Source organism: Molossus molossus, unplaced genomic scaffold, assembly GCF_014108415.1.
Source record: "Molossus molossus isolate mMolMol1 unplaced genomic scaffold, mMolMol1.p scaffold_m16_p_3, whole genome shotgun sequence".
NCBI lineage: Eukaryota > Metazoa > Chordata > Mammalia > Chiroptera > Molossidae > Molossus > Molossus molossus.
In genome coordinates this window covers 112,044,032-112,067,853 of record NW_023425366.1, presented here as the reverse complement: position 1 = coordinate 112,067,853, position 23,822 = coordinate 112,044,032, and the positions used below count along the sequence as shown (strand labels likewise).

The following is a 23,822-nucleotide window of genomic DNA, read 5'->3' as shown; positions in this document are numbered from 1 at the left end:
CTCTTCCTCCCTCTCTTCCTCCTGCTCTATCTGAAGATAAATCCAAAAACGTCCTCTGGTGAGGATAAAAACATTTGTTTTCTCTATTGATTTTAGAGAGAGTGAAAGGGAGAGGGAGAGATAGAAGCATCGATGAGAGATAACATCGACTGGCTGCCTCCTGCATGCCCCCCACTGGGGATCAGGCCCACAACCTGGGCATGTGACCTGACCGGGAATCAAACTGGTGACCTCTTGGTGCATGGGTCGATGCTCAACCACTGAGCCACACCGGCCAGGCTCTTTCTCCTTTTTAAAAAATTGTGACATTTACAAATAAACCATTTAAAGTGTACAATTCAGTGGTGTTCCTTTACAATGTTGTGTAACCATCACTTTATCTATTTCTGAACCATTTTCATCATCCCTGAAGGAGACTGTTAGGCAGTTACTCCCCATCCCTTACTGCCCCCAGACCCTTAAAAGTGAGGGGAACCTGAGAGGAAGAATGTCCTTAGAGTCCTTCCCTGCTAGGAAGTAAGGGTTCACTGACCTGCTTCTCAGCTCCCCATACATGACCCCCCCTTTTTTTTTCTTTATTGATTTTAGAAAGAGAGCAAGGGAGACAGAGAGAAGCATCGATGAGAGAGAACATCGATTGGCCGCCTCCTGCACGTCCCCCACTGGGGATCGGGCCCACAACCTGGGCATCGGGCCCACAACCTGGGCATGTGCCCTGACCAGGAATCAAACTGCTGACCTCTTGGTGCATGGGTCGACGCTCAACCACTGAGCCACACCAGCTGGGCCAGATGACCCCTTATCAAGACAGGAGGCTATACACCCCTTGGGAAGGCCAGTTCTCTGACTCACATTCTCAGCTGGTGGGTCTCCCTCATCTTCTGAGACCACCAACAACCTGGCGCTGCCCTGTGGGAAGCTGTGGATACCTCCTTCCAGGACACAAACACACACACACACACACTGCCAGGCCCAACCCCAATAGGCATGTACAGGGGAGGAGCCAGGCCAGCAGCCCCTCGGATACCAGGGTATCCTGGGCTCTGCTCCCCATGGGTGCCCACACCCGTGCCTGCCCCCAGAGGAGCGCCAGGAATCCCAAGCAGCATAGTTGGGTGGGGAGGAGGGAAGGACGGCTGTTTCTGGGACACAGAATTCCAGCTGGGAGCCCTTCTGCGGTCACATGGGACCAGAGAAGGTGCAGCAAGAGGCTTAAAGCCCAGCCCCCAGCCCAGTGAAGAGACCAAGAATGTTCTGTGTGTTTTTAGGGGAGGGATAGAAGGACTCCACATAGTTCTTTAGGAATTTTAATTGTGTACTTTGAACCTGCTTCCCATTCCTGCCCCTCCCCCTCAGCCGGCGTGAGGGGACACTTGTCAAGAGCACCCCAGGAACCACGGGAGCAAACAGCCAGGACTTTGTGTGATGGTGACGCACTGACATTTCTGGGCAAGGCAAAAAATGCAGCCGCCTCCCTCCAAGCGCCTTGCCGTCTGACGCTGGCTGGTGTGTGTGGGTGTGGGGGTGGGAGCACCAGTGGGGAGCCACCTGGGGGCCAGTGCCGGCTCACCATACTGTGTCACTGTGGGCAAGTGACCTAGCTTCTCTGTGCCTTGGCTTCCTCATCTGTAAAGTGGGGACAGGCACAGCAGCTACTTCAAGGGATCCTGGGACAGAGGGTAAACACTGGGCCTCTGACAAGCATTCAAGATGTTAAGTCCAATTGTCATGATTATTGATGCTGTTTGTTAGCAGAGAAGGGGGAAATGTTGTTCCCCCAGGCCAGCTGCTTGGGACTCAGGATGTGGGCTTCTCTGTTTCTTTAGACCACCTTGCCGTGCTGGCCTTTGCCAACAGCCTTGCCAGACCCATCTTGGACTCTAGATCCACCGGAAACGATAGCGGTTCCTTTGTTTGGAAGGCTCTGATTGGCGTTCAGACCCTGAAGTCACACAGCTGGACTTTAGTCCTGCCTCAGCCATTTATCGACTGTGTGACAACAGGCAAGTTTCTTAACCTCTCTGGGCCTCAGTGACTACTTCCATAAAATGGCATGATAAATAGAACCCATGGTCCAGGGCTGAGTGATGATTACATGAGATCATACTTTTTGAGAATTGCCTGGCATACAGAAAGTATTTAATAAATGTGAGGTGTTATTTTAAAAATACTACAGCATACCCTTTATATAAAGAGTCGTACTAGTCTTAACAGTCACCCTTTTAAAAGTGTGTTTTGGATGAGAAAACAGGTTCAGAGTAACTGAGTGGCTTTCCTGAGAGCAACACAGCTGACAGGTGGTAGACATTTAGAACCCAGGTCAAATCTGAAAGCCCTGCTTTTTTGCCTTTTTTTTTAGAGAGTAAGAGGGAGGGAGGGAGAGAGGGAGAGAGAGAGAGAAACATCAATGCAAGAGAGACACATCAATTGGTTGCCTCCCACTCAAGCCCAACCTGGGCAGGGGATCAAACCTGCGACCCAGGTGCGTGGCCTTAACTGGAATCGAACTCGAGACCCTTCAGTCCATAGGCCTACGCTCTAACCGCTAAACCAAACCAGCCAGCGCCGAAAGCCCTGCTTTTAACTATGACATTATATCACTACCCTTTTATTTTATTATTTAAAAAATTTTCTTTTTCTTTTGGTATATGCCCCTAGCGGGAACTGAACCTGGGACTCTCTGGTCCACAGGCCGATGCTCCAACTGCTGAGCCAAACCGGCCAGGGCTATCACTGCCCTTTTAAACACTGATTGAGAGGCCCCTTTCCCCACATAAAAGAGTCCTGTTTTCAGTATTTGTCAAGAAAATCTGTAACAGAAGACTGGTATCAATTTACTAATGTATTGGTTGAACACATCTATACAGATTTAAATAGCAGTTTAAATACTGTTGGGGTGGATTATGCATGTTTTCTACTTGCGTCTTGTGCTCACAGGGGCTCAAGGGCCTCTCCTGACAGGGCCGAGGCTTCCCTAGAATCCTCTCGGCGGCGACCGTGATGCAGATAAAGGCACTGAGGCTGGCTGAATGGCAGGCACCTTACCATCTCAGGTCTCTGTGACTTCAGAGCTGATATTCTTTTCTGAAAGATGCCGACCTCCATCTGCCTCACTGGACGTTAGTTGTGCCCAGTGTTCAGGTCCTTTCTCTGTGGCACCTGTACACGCCCTGGGGGCTGCAGTCACCTCCCCCCACACTGTACCCGTTGCCCAGGTGAGAGATGATGGGCACTTGCCTCGGGCTAAAGGAGAAGGCGAGCAGCAGTCAAGTTGAGAGATTATGAAGGCAGAGTCACCAGGACTTGCTGATGGACTCAATGTGGGGTGTGAGAGGAGAGGAATCGAGGATGACTCCAGGTTGGGGGCATTTCCTTAGGGAGGGGCAGGTGGTGGCACTGGTTCTGGGCAGGTGAACCTGGCCATGTTGTCAGGCAGGGGATACAGAAGTCTGAGGTTAGGAGACAGAGATCTGGGGGCCTGTAGGGGGTAAATGGGGTTAAAGGAGGGAAATGGGTGAGACACCCCCAGAAGAGGTTCCTGGAGAGAGGAGACTGCTGCCCCCCATGTCCGCTGGTGTTAGAGACTGGGAAAGCATCTGAACAGACTCAGTTCTGGGGTCCCTGTTTCCTGCCTGGTGGCTCCGGCTCCCAGAGTGGGAAGTGAGTCTCTTCATGTTGATGGAGGCCTGTGCGGGCCAGGAGGTGGGCGCCATCAAACCTTCAGCTGAGGGGAGAGCGCAGAGGTGGAGGTGGGGGCGGGGGCTCAGAGACAGGATGCTGAGGCTCAAGGTCTCGTTTCTGGGGTCTTCTCCATGGACTGAAGCCAGGCCTTTGCGTACAAGACGGCAAGCAGTGGCAGTAGAGAGAGGCCTGAAACTAGGTTTCAGTCTAAGAAGGGTTGTAGTTTTTGGTTACTGCTTCTCAAAGTGAGATTTAAACTGCACTACTTGGCCCTGACCGGTTTGGCTCAGCAGTTAGAATGTTGGCCCACAGACCAGAGAGTCCTGGGTTCGGTTCCTGCTAAGGGCACGTACCTCGGTTGCAGTTTGTCCCCAGCCCCAGCTGGGGTCGTGCGGGTGGCAACCATTCGATGTGTCTTTCTCACATCGCTGTTTCTCTTTCTGTCTTCCTCCCTCTCTCCCTCCCGCTCTATCTGAAGATAAATGCAAAAAAATGTCCTTGGGCCCTGGCCAGTTTGGCTCAGCAGTTAGAGCATCGGCCTGCGGTCCAGAGAGACCCGGGTTCGGTTCCTGCTAAGGGCATGTACCTTGGTTGCAGTTTGTCCCCAGCCCTGTTTGGTCATGCAGGTGGCAGCCACTCAATGTGTCCCTTTCATATCGATGTTTCTCTCTCTCTCTTCCTCCCACTCTATCTGAACAGAAAATGGAAAAATGTCCTTGGGTGAGGATAAAAAAAAAAAGTCCTTGGAAAATAAAAATAAACAAATAAATAAATAATAAAATTCTGATAAAAAATAAATAAATAAAAATAAAATGCACTACTTGGCTCATGTCTGGCCATCTTGGTAGACATCCTGAGGTTTCTTCAAGCTCTGTAGTTGATGGATAACTGTGTCTTTGTCTTATTAAGTTTGTACCCAAGTTTGTAACCTACACCTAAGCATCATGACAGAACTGAGTTGTTACGGGTTGTTTATAGTTTCACTCATTCATTCATTTATCCTGCTCATGTGGATTTCAGGTGGTAAGTTCTGTGAAGTATGTAAGACAAGATAATGAGATAGTCACAGAGATGGGAGGTGAGTAGAGTGGTCAGGGCAGGCTTCGCCGAGGAGGTGATATTTGAGCTGAGACCTGAATGACATGGTGGAGCCATGTACATGAAGAGTATTCTAGAAAGGGGACAGCAAGTGCAAAGGCCCTGGGTCAGGCATAAGCTAGGTGTGCTGAGGGGTGGCTCACAGATAGTGAGTGGGGAGGTGAGTAGGAGCTCAGGTTGCGGAGGGAGGCAGGGAGCAGTTCACGAAGCTTATGGAATGCATTCAGAGGCCTGGGTTCTACTCAAATCACAATGGAAAAACACTGGACTACTTAGCACTCAAAGGACACCCAACAACTGCTGTTGCATGCAACAACATGAACAAATCTCAGAGCAATTACACTGACTGCAAGAAGCAAGACAAAAAAAAAGAAGACATAGTGTATGATTCCATTTACATAAAATTCTAGAAACCACAAATGAGTCTATAGCAACATAAAGCAAATCAATGATGGCCTGGAGGGAGGGGGTGACAAAGGGGAATGAAGACACTTTTGGGGTGATGGATTCATTCACTGTCTTAACTGTGGCAATGGTTTCTTGGGTGGACACGTGTTAAAGTGGATCATTCTGTACTTTTAAGGATGTGTAGTTTGCACTATGTCACTTACTCAATGAGGCTGGGAGATTGCAGTGGGAAGCCTGTGGGGCATTTTAGTGGTGAAGGGACGTGATGTGGGTTCAATGAACAGACCTGGGGCCGAGGCCTGAGTTGGAGTAGCCCCCAGAGATGCTGCCCGGGCAGAACAAAAGGTAGATGGGTCCCCAGAGTACAGGCAGAGGTCAGCTTCAGGGAATGTCAGCCTCAGGTACCTCTACTGACCCAGGTGCTGAGTCAAAGAAGGCGCATCAAGTTGCGTGTTTCAGGAGATGAGTAGATACATTTGAAGCCCATGTTGAAAAATCTCATTTGACTCCTCAGTGAAACAGAATTGTTTTCCCCTGGGATGTCTGACAGACAACTGTGGCTGTGAGTTCCACGGAGGCAGAACTTGACCTGGTGCCTTCCCAGCACAAGTGTCAGCATGGGTCAGGTGCTTGGTATGATCTTGAATGAAGATGTAAAAGAAGGAAGGAAGGAAGGAAGGAAGGAAGGAAGGAAGGAAGGAAGGAAGGAAGGAAGGAAGGAAGGAAGGAAGGAAGGAAGGAAGACCAGATGGTTCAACTCATGGGCCTTCAAGGCCATGCTCAGCAAAAATAGACTCAATCTGACTCCTCAGCTCTCCTAAGTGGGAGGGCAAGAGGCCTGGAACCCCTCATCAGGGTTCAGTGCAGCAGGCCTGGGAGTTCTGAAGAGAATGGGGAGTACTGCCTCCACCTCTAACTTGCTGTGTGACTGCGAGTGAGTCGTGATGCCTCTCTGGAGAGGGCTTTCTCTTTTGAAAAATGAGGGGTTGAAAGTATCACCTCCTGAGGCCCTCACTAGCTCCATCCATTCAATTATCCGTTCACTTAAGAAACAACCTGTGATTCTAAAGGTTAAGACCAAAAAGGGGTCACCTTTGTTAATCAGAAAATGAAACCTCCCCAGGAGTTTTGCATTCCTAGAGCGTTGCTACTGAGGTTTCACTATACTTTTCCTAGACTCGGTTTTGCTGAATTAGTGAAATGAAACTGGGAAAGAGAATACAATAGTGTTCAAAGAAATAAGCATCCTGGCCCCTCACAGTTCCAGCCTTTAGGTCTTAACCCCTGTGCCCCTCCTTTTAATGCACCCCACTTGGGAAGTGGACTGCAAGGGTAAAGAGTCACTTTTGGTGTCTGGAACAATAACAAATTCTGAACCACACACATAGGGAGAAGCAGGGCATCACAGGAAATCAACTGAACAGGGTTCAGGTGACCTGATGCCTACTCCAAATCTGCCTCCTCTATATTGTGTGACCCCACTTGAAGTCCCTTCTCCTCTCCACTTCCTGTACCTCAATTTTTTAGGCTGAATCAAAGGGACTTTCAGGAAACCTCAACAAGGCGGAGGGACAAAATCAGCTGCCTAAAGGGTCAGCAGGTAACATATGTGAGTGAAGCAGGACCAGTGTGTGGCAATAGGGAGTGGTGGGGACTGGAGCAAAATGAATGCTGCAAGCTCAGTACGTCAGCTACACAGGGGAATGTCAATGCAGGTAGAAGATAATTCCATGTTTAAGAGAAGCCAAAAATATATTTGACATTGACTTTATTATTTAAATGTTGGCAATTACTTCAATACATTTTTTTTTTTTAATCCTCACCCGAAGACATTTTTGCATTTTTCTTCAGATAGAGCAAGAGGGAGAAAGGGGGGAAGAGAGAGAGAGAGAGAGAGAAATATCGACACACACAACCCCAATTGGGGCCGGGGACAAACTATAACCGAGGTACGTGCCTTTAGCAGGAACCGAACCTGGGACTCTCTGGTCCGCAGGCCGATGCTCCAACCACTGAGCCCAACTAGCCAGGGCTCAATACGTTTTTCTTTTGTTAATCCTCACCTGAAGATATTTTATCCATTGATTTTTAGAGAGAGTAGAAGGGAGGGAGAGAAAGAGTGAAACATTGATGTGAGACAGACACATTGATTGGTTGCCTCCAGAATGGGCACTGACGGGTGGGTCCAGGGATCAAAACTGCAACCCAGGTACATGCCCTTGATCAGGAATCACGCCCTTTGGTCCAAAGGCCGACACTCTAACCACTGAGCAACACTGGCCAGGGCAATTCAATACATTTTAAAAGGCTTCCTACAAATTGAGACTCAGATCTGTGCCCATCCACCTTGTCAGTCCCTGCATCTTCCACTCCATCTCCTTTCTTGTGGTTTCTCATTTTGTCTCCAAAGCCTGCTGGATTTCTGGCACAAATCTGGTCTTCTTAAAAATGCTGGGTTAGGCCATGGAGGCAAAAACGGCTAGAAGCATGAGCAGATGGGTGTGTACATATACAGGTACACACACACGTACACACACATACCATGCTTGGGGAGTGATCTGTTTTCTGAAGCCAGCTGGACAGCATCCCTTCTGAGCCAACAGGGAAAGCAAGTCAACTGGGAGGTCCTCCAAGTTCTCCCAATTGCTTCTAAGGCCTGGAAGGGAGCCAGTACTTGGAGTTGTCTCTAGGATTTCCTGCCTGGGCTACAGTGGGGGAGACACCCTGGGAGCCTGTGGTCAGCGTGCCAGCTTCTGAGCGCCATGGTGGGATTCCACATCACAGGTTTCTCACTTGTAGCAGCAGATGGGTTGGGAGGCTTACCTTCCCACATCCAAAGTCCACCACACCCTGTTCCTCCTAAAACTCAGAAATAAGCCCCTGGTCCACGTTAGAATACATGCATTGTATATACTTGTTTAGTTATTTACCATTTGCTAAATGAAAGATTTAGGGGACAGGGGTGACTAAAACCTCAGGGCATCCCCATTTTCTCTACTTCGTCTTCTGCCCCCATCACTCAGCCAAAACCACCTCTTACAGGTTAAACAAAGCCTCCTGGGCACCAAACCCAGTGGATTTTCTTCTTTTCTTATTAAAAAACTTTCTTAACAATGAGTGCACCCATCATCACTAATCATTAGGGAAATACAAGTCAAAAGTACAATTAGATACCACCTCAGACCCATTAAGGCAGCTATTACCAAAAATAAACAAACAGAAAATAACAAATGTTGATGAGGATGTGGAGAAATTGGAACCCTTATTAGTGGGAATAGCATGGCGGTTCCTCAAAAACTTAATAATAGAATTGCATTTGATCCAGCAATCCTCTTCTGAGTATATACCCTCAAAGAACTAAGAGCAGCATCTCAGAGAAATATCTGTACACCCATGTTCATAGCAGTATCATTCGCAAGAGCTAAAACAGTGTGGAAGAAACCTGAGTGTCAATCAACAGATGACTGGACCAGCAAAATGTGATATATGCATGCACTGGAATATTACACAGCCTTAAAAAAGGAAGAAAATTCTGACATGTGCTACAACATGGATGAACCTTGAGGACATTGTACTAAATGACATAAGCCAGTCACAAAGAGACGAACACAGTGTGATTCTGTGAATATGAGGTACTTGGAGTAGTCAGACCCGTAGAGACAGAAAGTAGGTGGCGGCTGTGAGGGGCTGGAGGGGGAGAGAATGAGGAGGTGTTGTTTAATGGGTATAGACTTTCAGTCTCACAAGATGAAAAGAGTTATGAAGATGGATGGTGGTGATGACTGCACAACATTTTGGATGCACTTAATTCCCCGGAACCGCATACTTTAAAATGGCTAAGATGGTAAAGTTTATGTTGTGTGGATTTTACCACAATAAGAAAAATTGAAGAAAAAAAAAAGTCTTCACAATGAGCACACCCAGCATCCAGACCTTGATTTTTAAATACTGTTCTCTAATAAAAGAAACCAGGGCTCCTTGGAGAAATGGCTGATTCTAGGCTGGAGCAGGAAAAAAATTCAAAATGAGCCTGGAGCATCTTCTAGTACCAGAAAGTAAGGAAGTGCTCAAAAAAGCAAAAGGCTGGGGTGGGGGGCGGTGTGCGTCAAAGGACACAGGAACCAACTGAAAGCATTCTCAATGGCCAGAGCTGGGACAATTCAAACAACACAATACATAGTATATACAGGGTGGGGCAAAGGGGGGCTTACAGTTGTTTGTATGGAAAATAATACAATAATTAATAAATAATAATATAAAAATAAACTGCGTACTCACAACTGTAAACCTACTTTTGCCCCACCCTGTCTAAATTCGTATTGGATTATAACCTAAAGTATAAACTAAATGTCCATGAGTGCATAAAGATACAAATAAATGACGGAATAAATAAGGTGAAGGAAGAATTTACAAACGATATGTGTAAGTACTCCCCCTCCACGAGGTGAAGCCTAATCCCCGCTGCCCTGGGTGTGGGCTGAACCCAATGACTCACTTCTAAAGAACAGACTATGGAAAGGAAAAGCAGTACCTTTCCAGTGGGGACACCTGGCAGACACCACCTTAACCAAGTGACCCCGTTACCATCAGCAGGACATCCTGGGGACATCACGAATGCCCTGATATGAGGGGATGACAAGGACACTTCACCTCTGCGGTCTTCTCCCAAAACCTGTAAACCCAGACTAATCATAAGATAAACATCACACAAACCCAAATACAGAGACATTTGACAACCTCCTACAGATACAAGTACTCTTTAAAACTGTCAAGGTCATGTCCAGCTGGTGTGGCTCAGTGGTTGAGCGTCGACCCATGCACCAAGAGGTTGCTGGTTCGATTCCCGGTCAGGACACATGCCCATGTTGTGGGCCCAGTCCCCAAGGGGGGCATGCAGGAGGCGGCCAATCAATGTTCTCTCTCATTGATGTTTCCCTCTCTCTCTCCCTCTCCCTTCCTCTCTCTCTAAAATCAATTAAAAAAAATTTTTTTTAAATAAAACTGTCAAGGTCATGAAGAACAAGAAAAGGCTGAGAACCGGTCAGGAGACTAATAACTAAAAGCATCGTGGTACCCTGAATCGGATCTTGGAATGGAAAAAGGATGCACAGTGGAAAGACAAACCCTGGGGTTTGTAACGCACCGATGTTCATGTCTTAGCTTGGACAGATGCGCCATAGCCAACAGTTGTATAGGACGCTAGCATCAGGGGAAGGCAGGCGAAGGGTAAACGGGTACTCTCTGTGTTGTCCTTGCGACTTTTCCATATATCAAAAACTAAAGCCAAATGAAAAGTCTATTTAAAAAGCATTTCCTTCTGATTAGTAAAGGAACACATGTTTACTGTAGATAATTCACAATATAAACCAGTAAGAACCCAGCGGTTGCTTACCACGGCCTCTGTTAACATTCCAGTGCAACCCTCTTTCCTGTGCGCTTCTGGCCTGCCGGGCCTGTTCCTTCAGCATTCACGCATTTGGCGTGCGTCATTTTGTAGCTGCTTAATACCCCAGCAGTTAGTTGTGCTATACTTGACTTAGCTGCTCCCTGATGTTGACCAACTTTCAAAGGTTGCCTATGATCATTTTAACAGGTGCATCTGGGTCTGCATTGGGGACAGTTTTCTAATGACCAGAGTCTTAAGATATTCGTGAGTTGAAGGGTGTGGATATTTTTAAGGCTCTTGACACATTGCCAATTTGCTTTCCAAAATGTATACACACGTGGGTATGTATAAGCACATCTGGGTCACTGGTCTATTTAGAATGCCCACTTCCAAGGGGCTTTCTTTATTCTTCATCTGAATGTCCCCCTTCTTGCAACTCTTCCTGAGACCCCCTTGACATTGCCTCTCGCTGAGCTCTCTCTGTTCCCCCTGGAATCCTGCCCACCCCAGCATCACATCCCACCAGGAACCTCTCTTTCATTCTTGAGGATCACCCTGCACCAGCCCATCTGTTCCCGAGGCTTTAAATCTCTCCCACATCCCCAGGCACAGCCTCGCCCCTGAGCTCTAAGACCACATTTCCACGTGCCTTTCAGACACTCACACCTGGACACTTCTCAGGGCAATGATTCAAACTCCGCCTGTGAAAAAGAAATTAATCAACTTCTCCCTACATCTGTCTACCACCCTCTCTCTCCCCTCCTAGGGTGCAGCATCCCAAGCACCAGCTGCCCAAGCCTGGCGTCTTTGCTCCATCTGGTCTCCCACTTGCCCCTGACAACCCACACTCAAAGGATTCTGGCTCCAACCTCACGGATATTCCTCACTCCCCCGTCCTCATCCAGGCCCTCTGCATCTGGTGCTTGAAATTCTAACAGCCTGGTCTCCCCACCTCCCTCCAACTTCCTTCTCCTCCTCATGAAGGAATTATTTCTAAAGCCCCAATCTGGTCATTTCACATCCATACTTTAGGGATCCCTACTTACTTGCAGAAAAATTGACTTTTTAAAATCCTCTTTCAGGCAAAGTTGCCTCAAGGAGAGTCTCCACTGAATGCTAAGCGGTCTTTAACTCTTAAGATTTGCTGGCTGGCCCAGCCGGTGTGGCTCAGTGGTTGAGCATTGACCCATGCACCAAGAGGTCACTGGTTGGATTCCTGGTCAGGGCACATGCCCAGGCTGTGGGCCTGATCCCCAGTGGGGGGCATGCAGGAGGCGGCCAGTTGATGTTCTCTCTCATCTATGTTTCTATCTCTCTCTCTCCCTCTCCTTTCCTCTCTCTCTAAAATCAATAAAGAAAAATAAAATAAAATAAAGACTTGCTGGCTGATCTCCTTTTTGAAAAAAAGAAGAGATTTCAGACTATGTTACCTTGGACAGAGAATATTCCCTAACCAAACATCATTAACGATATTTTGTTCTGTTCAACACTGGGCAAAGCAGATTTCTGGTTAGTCATGCTATACATTTGTCTTTAAAATAAATTGACTTTTTTTTAAAGCACAATAATCTAACAGATTGAATTAATAATGGGAAAGGTAGTTCTTGGTTATGGCAAAAATTGAGGAGGTGTTATTTGCTACTCAAAGTGTGGTCCCTGGGCCGTCAGCATTAACTGGGAGCTTGATTCAGAATCTCAGGCTCCACCTCAGACCTAATGACTCAGAATTTGCATTTTAACAAGGTCTCCAGGTGATTGTCGCCTGCATATTAAACACTGAGAAGCACTGGTGTGTAAGAACATTTGGGGAACACTGACCTCAGGAAAAAAGTCAAAACTATTTGTCACTTGTGATCTGGCCTCATGACCCTTCTAGGTGGGCTCAGAGGCCTCTCCAAAAGTCTCTCCCTCCAGCTCCCTGCCTTTACCCAGGCTGTTCCTCTCTCCAGAAATCCCACCCTCTTCTGCCTCAACCTCCTCATCACTCAAGACTCAGCTGCAATAGGACTTCTTCTCTTGTTTGAGATGAATTTCATATAATATAAAATAAACAACTTCAAGTGAACAATTCGATGGCATTTAGCACATTTACAATGTTGTACAAGCACTACTGCAAAATAAAACCTTGTACCCACTAAACGGTTACTTCCAATGAATGCTTCTTTCCCTGGGAAACGTCAAACCATTATTAATATGGATTTGCCTATTACAGACATTTCATATACTGTAAATGGAACCATACAATATGTGACCTTTAGTGTCTGGCTTCTTTCCCTTAGCATAATGTCTTCAAGACTCATCTGCGTTGTAGCATGAATCAGCACTTCATTCCTTCTTTTTCGTTTGTTTTTTCTTCTTTTTGAGTGACATTGGTTAATAAGATTATATGGGTTTCCAGCGTACATTTCTGTGATACATGTTCTGTATATTGCATCACTCAAAGGCATTCATTCCTTTTTTATGGCTGAATAATATTCCATTGTGTGGCTAGACCACACCTTGTTTTCCCATGAACCCGTTGATGGACATTTGGATTGTTTCCACCTTTTGACTATTGTGATTAGTGCTGCTATGAACATCCGTGTGCTAGTTTTTGTTTGTCTTTGTTTTTAGTGCTCTTCCTTACATACCCAAGAGCAGAATTTCTAGGTCGCATAGTAATTCTGCATTTAACTTTTTGAAGTAATGTCACTTCTCCAATGAGCTTTCTTTTAACCCTTAGCTGCCTTCCTGCCCCATCCACAGAATTGTTCTTGCCTCCTTCTTCTCCCATATCAATCTCTAAAACTTCCCATCTAGCAAAGCTGAGTTTCAAACCTCGGACTACTGACTCCAAACCTAGTTCTTTGCACTGCCCCACACAGCTGACAGTCACCTCCACCACTGACTGACCTCATTGCATCAGTGAGGATGCTCAGGTTGGAAACTTGTTCTAGGCCCACAGCTCCCGACAGGTAGGCTGTGGACGCTCAGCTCCCGTGTCCAATCTCTGAACACCCGTCTTGTCTACACTGTGCTCCTAAACGGACAAGACGGCTTTATAAAATGCGGCCTCTTTCATTCCTGAGATGCTGACAACCTCACGATGCTCTGTCCGAGGTGTCATAGCCTGTCTCCTCTCCGGATCTGCAGTAAGGAACGAGTGCCAGGATATTTGGTTTGGGCACATTTATTTTGGATATATATTTTTTCTCTTCTATGATAGGAGGAAAGGGAGAAAACAACACTTTGTTTGTCTGCCTTTTCAAATTTTATGTCGCATAAGGAACCAGCAGAGCAGGGCACAGCAGGCCGGCGGCGCCAGCTCACGTGTAGCCCACCAGGCGCGGGATGCTGGGGAAGGTCCTGCGCAGGCTCATGCACTTCTCCTTGTCGATGCAGAGGGTGTTGGCCTTGATGGCCAGCTCGTGTTCCAGCCGGCACTTGGTCATCACCAGCAGCTGCAGCGTGTCCTGCGTCTCCCGCAGCCTTAGCTTGAGGGTCTGCAGCGTGTCGTCAATGGTGAACACCTCATTCACGAGCCTGGGGCGAGAGCAGAGGAGAAGGCACAGTTCACTCAGTTGTTCAACACAGATGCACCTCCTATGTGCCAGGAACTGAGCCAGGCATTGGGAGACTGCAGTAAGCCAGACAGGCAAGGCTCAGCTGGCAGGAAAGACAGGTGGAACAGGCAGGGAAGTAAATGCCTGACAGAGCTACCAAGGGTGATAAGCGAGAGGGAGAAACAGACAGGATATTTAGGAAAACAATCTGGCTACTGCTCAGTAAGTTAAATATAGACTTGCCATGACCCAGCAATTCCGCTCCTGAGTATCTCCCCACGAGAATTGAAAACAGATGCTCAAACAAATAACTTGTACACGAATGCTCATAGCAGCACTAATCACAGAAGTGAAAAGGTGGAAACAGCCCAAATGCCCATCAACAAATGAGTGGATAAACAAAGGTGGTCTGTCCATACAAGGGGTATTGTTCAGCCATAAAAAGGAATGAAGCACCACACATGTGACAACATGGATGGACCTTGAAGACATTACACTCAGTGAAAGAAACCATTTATATAAGATTATACGTTGTATGATTTCATTTATATGAAATGTCCAGAATAGGCAAATCTATAGAGACAGCGAGTAAATTAGTGGTTACCAAGGACTGAGGGGAGGAGGATGGGGGTGACCACCAAGGGCCCCACTTGTGGGGGGAAGGGACGATGAAACTGTGCTTTGGACTAGAGCACGTGCTGCTGGGAGGACTTGAGCTGACATCAGAGCGAGCTGCCCCGGCACACCCTTCTCTCCTTGGGGACCTCTAGACCTCTGCTGTCCAGCAAACTTTCTGTGGTGATGGAAATGTTCCGTTCTGTGCTTGCCAATACAGCAGCCCCCAGCCACGGACTGGTGACCACTTGAAATGTGGTTCGTGCAAATGAGGAACAATATTTTAAATTTTATTTCATTTGAATTCATTTAAATTCACATCTAAATGGGCATTCATTCTGGGGAGTGGGCATGGATGGGCCTGAGCGATCAGAGGGGTCAGGAGAAGAGGGGCCACCTGTAGGAAGATGAGGCGAAAAGAAGGCCCAGAGGGGGAGAAAGGGAATGTGGGCGAGGAAGGTCATGCACAGACGGTGCAAGCCAGCTTCTGGAGAAGGCGACAGCTCACGTCCCATCGTCCGCTCAGCTGCCAGCACACATACATTCACACACGTACTGCCCCCCCCCACACATGCACATAGCATGCACACACATGTACATACTACACACAGACACGGAGATACACAGAGACATATACACACACACGCACGCATACACGCACACGCGCGCACCCTGCCTGGGGCTCCTGAGCCAAACATGCCCCATTCATGCTCCCTACTACCCCTCAGTGGCACAGCTGGTGGATAAGGCAGGGAGCTTGTCCAGGAGCAGTAGGTCCTCCAGGACATCTGGTCACTCCCGACGCCTGTACTGTGCGAGCCCCTGGGGTGGACAGATGAGTTATCGGAGCCCCTGCCCCAGGAGGGGCTGGAGCCCAGCCTGAGCGACTAAGACATGAATGAGGTAGAGGAAGGATCAGGAGAACATCCCCCCACCCCTCCCCCAGGACCTGGACCCCTTCCAGCCCAGCAGGGTGGGACCCTGGCCACGCTGCACCCACTTCCAGGGCTGAACACCTTCCAGGCCAGAGGCAGGCTGAGCAGCAGGTAGCCAGGCCTGCACATTCACAGCAGGGGGTCACTCCCCCCGCCCCCAACACGCACACCCAGCTTGTGTTTCCCGGGGCGGGCGGGCGAGTATCTCAGGCAGTAACTGGGGCCGAGCAAACATCATCACAAGGAACCACCAGCGTGTTCTCTGAAAGTATTTTCCTCCCTCCCTTTAGTTCAGCTCCCTTCCCATCTCAGCTCAGGAGGAGGACATGCCGCTGTGTTGGGGGGGATGTGTTACACAGCGACAGAGAACTGATCCAGTGCCCCGGCGTGGAGGACACAGAACGCCACAGGGCAACCAGCCCGTGTGTGATGGTCCTTCTGCACCCGGCCAGCTTCACATTCCAAGCCCTACTCCGTGCTGAGAACCCTGCTCTGGGCCTGCGTCAGCACCTCTGCTGTGAGGAGCCCTTGGCCGACAGAAGCAGCCCTTCCTTAGCTAAGCAGGGAGCCGGTCCAGTGGTTCACAGGTGAGAACTGTGCAGACAGTGAGTGAGGTGTGAGCTGGGCGCCTCTTTCATGGCAGCCTGGATGGAGAAAGGTTAAAGCAGCCACGGGCCACATCTCTGCCTGGGACGGTGCCCCTCCTTAGCTCTGAGGGGAAAACTCGGGGTTCCCAGGGCACAGGGGGGATATAACACCATCCCTGGTTTAGGCAGTTGGGAAGGCTTCAGTACAGAGGGCTGGACCTTCCTGGTGATGGGAGTTTTCAAGGGGACCCCCAGAACTCCAGAACCCCCTCCAGTGCCCTGTTGAGTTGTGAGACTAGGTGTTCTGATTGGTGGAGGGTCCCTTCTCAGATGCAGGCTTCCTGGGAGCCCCCAGCCCCATCCCCACTCACTTGAACTGCGGGGTGTCCCTGCACAGCTCCACATTGGGGCGCCGGGACCTGCACTCGAGCCTCGTCTGTGCCAACTTCAGCGGGCACTCCTTGGCCATGATGGACCTTTCCAGCAGCATGATGGTGTTCTCCGCCTGGAAGATCTCCTGCAGCGTCTGCAGGGACACGTCGGTGTCATGGAGGGAACGTGGCATCAACCAGTTCAGCATCCACTCAGGTGCTCGCACGACTCCTTCCCAACCTGAGGGGCAGGGACCTCGCTCTTCCCAACACGATCTCGGGACAGTAGCTTCAGCACCTCTCATTACCCAGGCCACTGTGAACGCCGGGAAGGGCAGGTGCCAAGGTTGGGTTTGTGTTCTGTCTCCATCATCCAGTGCAGTTAGCCCATTCATGTTCAGTGGGAGGAAGGCAAAGTAACAGGAGGGAGGGAGGCAGACTTTTAAGATTAATGTGGATAACCCCCAAATAATAGCTACTTTCTAAATCCACTTTAATCTGAATTAGTCTAGGTTGTTCTATACGTTGTTACAACCCAAGGTTTACCTTCCTAATAACTAAGTCAGTAAATAAACTAGAAAGAAAGGGGGTGGGGGAGGAGGGGGGAAGAGAGAGAGATTCAAAGTCTCTATTTATCTATAGAAATATTCCCCCCAGTAAAATTCCACCATTGTGCCCTATAACTGACCCAGTACCGATCCCAGGAAGGAACAGGAGGGAGCCAGCTGAGGACTGGAAATGTTCTTTATCTTAATCTAGGTGAAGGTTTCACAGATGTAAACATAGGGAGAAAAATCAGCATCAAAATTCATCTAGCCTTTTTAACACTTTATTGTAAGCTTGTTATACCTCAATAGAAAATAAAATCAGAAAAAGATCAACCACGAGAAAAGATTGGCAAAATGTTGATATGCGTGTTGGGTACATGGGAATCTTTTGTGTTATCTCTCTGCTTCTGTGTGTTTAAAATTTTTCATAATCAAAAATAAAAGACTGAGAGGATAAACAAAGAATGCAGCATAGCTCTGGCCAGTTTTGCTCAGCTGTTTGAGCATCTGCCCCACAGACCAGTGTCGCGGGTTCGATTCCGGTCAAGGGCACGTACCTGGGTTGCGGTTCCATCCCAGCCCTGGTCAGTGTTGTGCGGGAGGCAACCAGTCGGTGTGTCTCTCTCACACTGATGTTTCTCTCTCTCTCCCTCCCTCCCATTCTGTCTGAAAAATCAATGGAAAAGTGTCCTTGGATGAGGACTAAAAAAAAAAAAGAACACAACACAGTCCATTACTAGAAGGAACCTGATTTGCACTTGGCCGGCCGTAAGCACACCCAGAACTGACAGCACTAATGGACGGCACCTGCGATGACTGAAGATCCCTTCTCCTCCCACCATCACCAGTAGCCCTGGATCTGTGAGCAGTTCTCATTTTCTTTCTTTTTAAATTTTTAAAAAATTTTTTTTCTTTATTTGCCCTGGCCGGTTTGGCTCAGCGGTTAGAGCGTCGGCCTGCGGTCCTGAGAGACCCGGGTTCGGTTCCCGTGAGGGGCGCGTACCTCGGTTGCAGTTTGTCCCCGGCCCTGGTCTGTTGTGCGGGTGGCGGCCACTCGATGTGTCCCTTTCACGTCGATGTTTCTCTCTCTCTCTTCCTCTCTCTCCCTCCCACTCTACCTGAACACAAAAAATGGAAAAATGTCCTCGAATGAGGATAAAAAAAAAAAAATTTTTTTTCTTTATTTATTTTTAGAGAGAGAGGAAAGGAGAGAGAGAGAGAGAGAGAGAGAGAGATGGAAACATCGATGAGAGAGAACATCGATTGGCCGCCTCCTGCATGCCCCCCTCTGGGGATGGGGCCCACAACCTGGGCATGTACCCTGACCCGGAATAGAACCGGTAACCTCTTGGTGCATGGATCGACACTCAACCACTGAGCCACACTGGCTGGGCCTAGCAGTTCTAATTTTCATGTTCCTCTGCTAGGAGAAGGCTCCTACTGGGTGGGCTATGCCAACACCCCTCCCAGACTTGGCAGGGCCAAAGGCGAGGTTACATGTGCTCTGTCCCTGACAAGCCTAGAAGTGATTCCTGCCACGGTGCCCCCAACATCCTCCCCTCAGCTGTTTGCTTGCCTGTCACCCTCACTGGCAGGTAAGCTCCAAGAAGTCAGGGGCTTCGTTTCCCGCGTGCTGTATCCTGAGGGCCGGGAACGTGTTTGGTGCAGAGTGAAGGCTGCCCGTAAACTCCAGCTGCCCAGTTAAATGTACACTTCAGATCGACAACAAAGCAGCTTTTAGTATACGTCTCAACTACTGCGTGATCTGAAATTCGTTGAACTGAACATCCTGCATTTTTATCTGCTAAATCTGTCAACTCTACGCATAGTAGAAGCTCAATAAACACTGAATGAACAAAGGAATGAATGGATGAGTGACTCGTGGTGGGACCTGGAAGTCGGACTTTTTAGCCAGCTCCCCAATGGTCCCTATGCCCGCTAAGGTTTGGGAACCGTCTGTCTCAGACTTTGATATCAGGGAAAACTGCTTCCACACAAATATGCCAGTGCTCCTGAATGGGGTGGGGACTATAAGTACGAGACCTGTCCCCACCTTCAAGGAGTTTACAGGCATGTTGTTTTTCCTTTTTCGTGAGCTATGAAGTATTCACAAATCATAATAGGTCCTAGGATGACTGTTTGAGCTGGGTTGGGCTCCTATCCTATGGGCACCAAGAAATTGCTCAAAAGAATTTTTTCCAAAAAAATTAAAATATTGGCTTTCCTAGTAGCTAAAGAAAAATAAAAAAGCCTAGAAAGAGAGCATTTCACCACTTCAAGAGGACACAAGGATGCCCATTTCCTACTGGGTTGAGACATGGGCAGCAGTTATGGGAGGCAGGGGGCCTGCCCTGCCTCCTTCAGAGACCGCGGAGTAGGAAGCTGCCCCTCACCAGGTCCCCAGGGGGCCACTCAGAACCGGAGCAATGCTACTGTTAAATATATGTCCCCACAGAAATCTCCGCCCAGCACCTGAGCTGGCATGGAAACACTCCAGTGGGAACACCTTCCTCAGGAGACCTGCAGAACTTCAGAAACCTACCCTTCGGAAGGGAGCGTGTCCAAGAAATGCACAGCTCACGGAGCACCACCCAGCCTCGTACAGAAGAAATGCACAGCTCACGGAGCACCACCCAGCCTTGTACAGAAGAAATGCGCAGCTCAGAGAGCACCACCCAGCCTCGTACAGAAGAAATGCGCAGCTCAGAGAGCACCACCCAGCCTCGTACAGAAGAAATGCACAGCTCAGAGAGCACCACCCAGCCTAGTACAGAAGAAATGCACAGCTCAGAGAGCACCACCCAGCCTAGTACAGAAGAAATGCACAGCTCAGAGAGCACCACCCAGCCTAGTACAGAAGAAATGCGCAGCTCAGAGAGCACCACCCAGCCTCGTACAGAAGAAATGCGCAGCTCAGAGAGCACCACCCAGCCTCGTACAGAAGAAATGCACAGCTCAGAGAGCACCACCCAGCCTCGTACAGAAGAAATGCACAGCTCAGAGAGCACCACCCAGCCTCGTACAGAAGAAAAGCCAGACCCTAACGGTGAAAAGTGCTTCTCGGTACCACACTGCTCAGTGTGGAACAGTCCCTCACTCTGCCACCTAGATGTCCCTAGCTGGGGAGTGGGAGGGCTATTGCTGAGGTGGTGGGAGGACAGGCTGAGAGTTAGCTGCTGGTCTTACCGTCAGCCCTGCCCTGGCCCACGCCCCCTGAAGGCAGCTGCCAGTAAGGGCTGCCTCTCCGGGAACCTTCAGATGCCACAGCCAGTGCCCTGAGGCTGCTCTTCACTCGGTTTCTGTTGTTTGCTCCCTCCACCCCCTGGTTCCCAGCGCAAGGCGTGGCCGGCCTCACCAGGGTCTTCAGCTTTACAAAAGGCCTGTCTCTGGAGTCCAGGAGAAAAAATTGACAAGTCATTCATGTGCTCAGTCATCTCGTCATCCACTCATTCATTCATTTATGGACTCACTGATTCTCTCGTTGACTCAACAAACGCCCACCGAGCACCTACTCAGTGCCAAGCACTACTCTGGGCAGTGGACACAGCAGTGGACACAGCAGACCGAAACCCTGCCCGCGTGGCGCTGGCATTCCGCGGCTCGGGCATTCACGTGGCACCTCAGGCCACAAACATTTATTACCGCCGACAAGCACTTACCACAATTTCAACAGGGCTTTCTTTAGCATCGCAGAAGCTCGAGTTCCTTCCACCCCCCTTCCACACATAGTAGATGCCTTTAGTGTGCAGGACATTGTTGGAGGATGTGGCCACATCCCAAGCATCCAACATCTGTTCACTTCAGTTCGCAGGACTCCTGCACGGGCACAGCGGAGGGCCAGGGACACAGCGACACAATGAACGGGAGCTCCCAGAGAGCTGACTTTATCAGCTATTTTAAACCTGCTGAACGCTCCCAGATGGAAGTCCAGTGTGGTGCCCGTCTCGAGCGCCGCCTCTCCAAGCCCTCCGGCCCCAGAGAGAAGCTGTGGAACCAGGAGGCTCTGCAGAGAGCAGGTGCCAGCTGCACTCTGACAGCTCTACTCGGCTTCAGTGTGTGTATCTTTCTACTTAGGGCAAGTGCTATCGGCTTTCCATTGATACAAGTGATATAAACACATTTTGAATGAAGGTGTGACTCGATTTAAATAGAAATCTAAAGCTAAAAGCCCAGGCGGTACAAGGATATGGCAAAATTGGGAATGTGGCCCAGGAGTGGCCGAATTTGGGAACCCCCACATCACACTGTCTCCCAGGGGCTTCAGGTCCTGAGTTAGATACAGCAGGTGAGAGAGTCGGGGGAACCACCATGGAGTCCCTGGCCGCCCTTCTCCTTCTCAGGGCAGCGCCTGGTGGGGTGTGTGTGTGTGTTGGGGTTGGGGGACTGGAACCAACTGTTGCTTGTTTCTCCATGACACCACCCTGGCCCCCGGTGGCATTTCCTGAGCAGGCCTGCCTGTGGCTTTTCCAGAACAGTGGGGGTTTCCCAGAATTGGTGGCTTTAGAACCAATCAATGACTCACATCCAAGGCAAATCTGCCCAGGTGGGTGTGTACTCTGCCAAAATTGTTCCCTGTAACCTCTTCTGGCCTCTCTCACTCACAGCCAGGGTCCTCTTCATTAGGAGGGAGAAAAAAGCCCCCCCCCCACACACACACACACGCTGTCCTGGGGGCAGCCCCTGACACCCAACCCAGTCCTGCCAGCCTGTACCTCCAGAAGCCCCAAGTGTGGTACCTCCAGAATTTGAGGAATGCAACCCGAAGGGCCGAGAGACAGAGAGGAGTGGGCTGACCAGGGGCAAGGGCTGCAGACAGAGCAGCCTTGACCCTAATGCCCAGGAGGAAGCCAAGGATCTGCTTGGTGCCAGCCAGGCCCACTGGGCTCTGAGCTCCAGGTCAGCCTGGTCCCTGCACCTCAAACTCCATGATGTTCCCCGAGTACATGCTGGAGGGTATCTTCCCCCAGGGCCGCTGGGAACTGTCATTTTTAATTGACCAATCAGTAGGTATTCACTGGCTCCCTGGGTGTCTGGTTAAGACAAGAGGACAGATGTTGGCATTACACTTCCTGGATCTATCCAAATCCAACACATCCGAGTTGGGCAATCTTAGGCAGGTGTCTAAAGTTCTCTGAGCTTTTCCAGCAAATCAGTAAAACAGGGATCATAATCGTCATTCCCTGTCCTTGGAGTGGAGAGTGGGCCGTTAGCTCCAGGCCCGAGAGAAGGAGCCGTGGAAACCGCAGTGTGTAAACCTGCGCACAGCTGGAAGCAGTGGTGTTCAAAAAGCAGGTGTGTGCATGCTGGGTGGCAAGTTTCTCCCACAGACAGCCTGGAAAGTGCCGCAAGAAAGCCCTATGCCCCTTCCCCTACCTTCCCTTGACCAGTGAGAGTGACCTTGCATCCGTCCTCCCTCTCTGCCCCTGCCCTTCAGTCCCAGAGTTCTGAACGTCTGCCCTGAGCCCCAGAAGCCACCTCGGGGGGGTTAACCTTTCTGTTCTCACAAAGCCAAAGAGCCAGGGAAAATGCTCCTTGGGCAGGGCTCAGCCTGGCTCACCAAAGCCGCGGGGCGGGGCGGGGCCGCTGGGGGATTGGCCCAGGGGGTCACCCCATGGGAGGAGTCTCCGCAGCTTTGGAGGAGCAGGAACTCAGCTGGGAGTGGAGTTCCCACCTCACTTCGCTCCCCAGGCTTTATCGCCTTGTTCTGCCTGCCGTAGGCTGCCTGCCGGTCAAGGCTGGGAGACCCGGGAGGGGGAATCCTACACCTCCCACTGGCCTTGGGGGGGGGGGCACTTCAGTTGACTGAGCCCCTCTAGAGTCACAAAGCTCTAGGTTCAAATTCCAGCTCCTCCTCTTCTCTGCTGAGCGACCTTGAATGGGTCTCACCTTCCCTGTGCCTCCTTCCTGAACTCAACATCGACTGAGCCCCTTACTCAGGAGCCTGCCTCTCTGCGGACAGACATCGTGAGGAGCGTTTGTTCTCTTGCGGGTAAAACCGCCTAATAACAACCCCCCACAGGGCTGCCGTGAGGAGTAAACGAGATAATGTGTGGCAAGTGCTTGGTCTAGTGCCTGGCATGTGCCATGGACTGTCCTGCATCCTACTCTACCCCCATTCTGCAGTGTTTAGACTGTTAGATTCTTCCTTTGGGATCACTGCTGTTTTTTTCAGTGGAAGACAATAGGAAACTCGGATTCATTTAATGGAATTTGTCTTTGCAGGCAAGTTAAACCCCCTCAGCCCTCAAGTCCAGGGCTTGGGCTTACCCTCCATCAACCCACTTATTTGGGTGTTAGGGGTCAAGGCAGGGGTCTCCTTACAATGGGGGAAGAACATCCTCCTTGTGGCAGGCCACCCCCCTCCTCCAATCAGTTATTTTGTTAACCAATCCCCCTCCAGGCAGATTCCCAGCGAAGGGGCCTCCACACAGGGTGCCTTGGAGGTAGAAGCCCTGGGCAGGAAGTCAGGAGACCGGGTTCCCATCCAAGCCCTAACACAAACCAGCTGTGGCTGCGCAGCCCGCTTTCTTCTCTGGCTGGGGATCCTGGATGGGGTGAAGTGCCCTATACCTGCTCCGGTCCACCATCAACCCCGCCCCACAGAGATCAGCCTGAGACCCGTCAGGTATGGGGTGTGTGTGCACATGCACG

At 49.8% G+C, this 23,822-nt stretch overlaps 1 protein-coding gene across 1 annotated transcript in view; it reads right to left on the bottom strand.

Annotated features, from left to right (window-relative positions):
- Positions 1-13,866: 13,866 nt before the first annotated feature.
- Positions 13,867-23,822, bottom strand: part of TEKT5 (tektin 5) — a 35,913-nt gene continuing 25,957 nt past the window's right edge. The window contains exons 6-7 of the mRNA XM_036280644.1: positions 16,624-16,778; positions 13,867-14,095 (exon numbers count right to left, since the gene is read on the bottom strand). Coding sequence (XP_036136537.1) covers positions 13,879-14,095; positions 16,624-16,778 — 372 coding nt within the window. The 3' untranslated portion in view covers positions 13,867-13,878. The remainder of the gene's footprint in view (positions 14,096-16,623; positions 16,779-23,822) is intronic.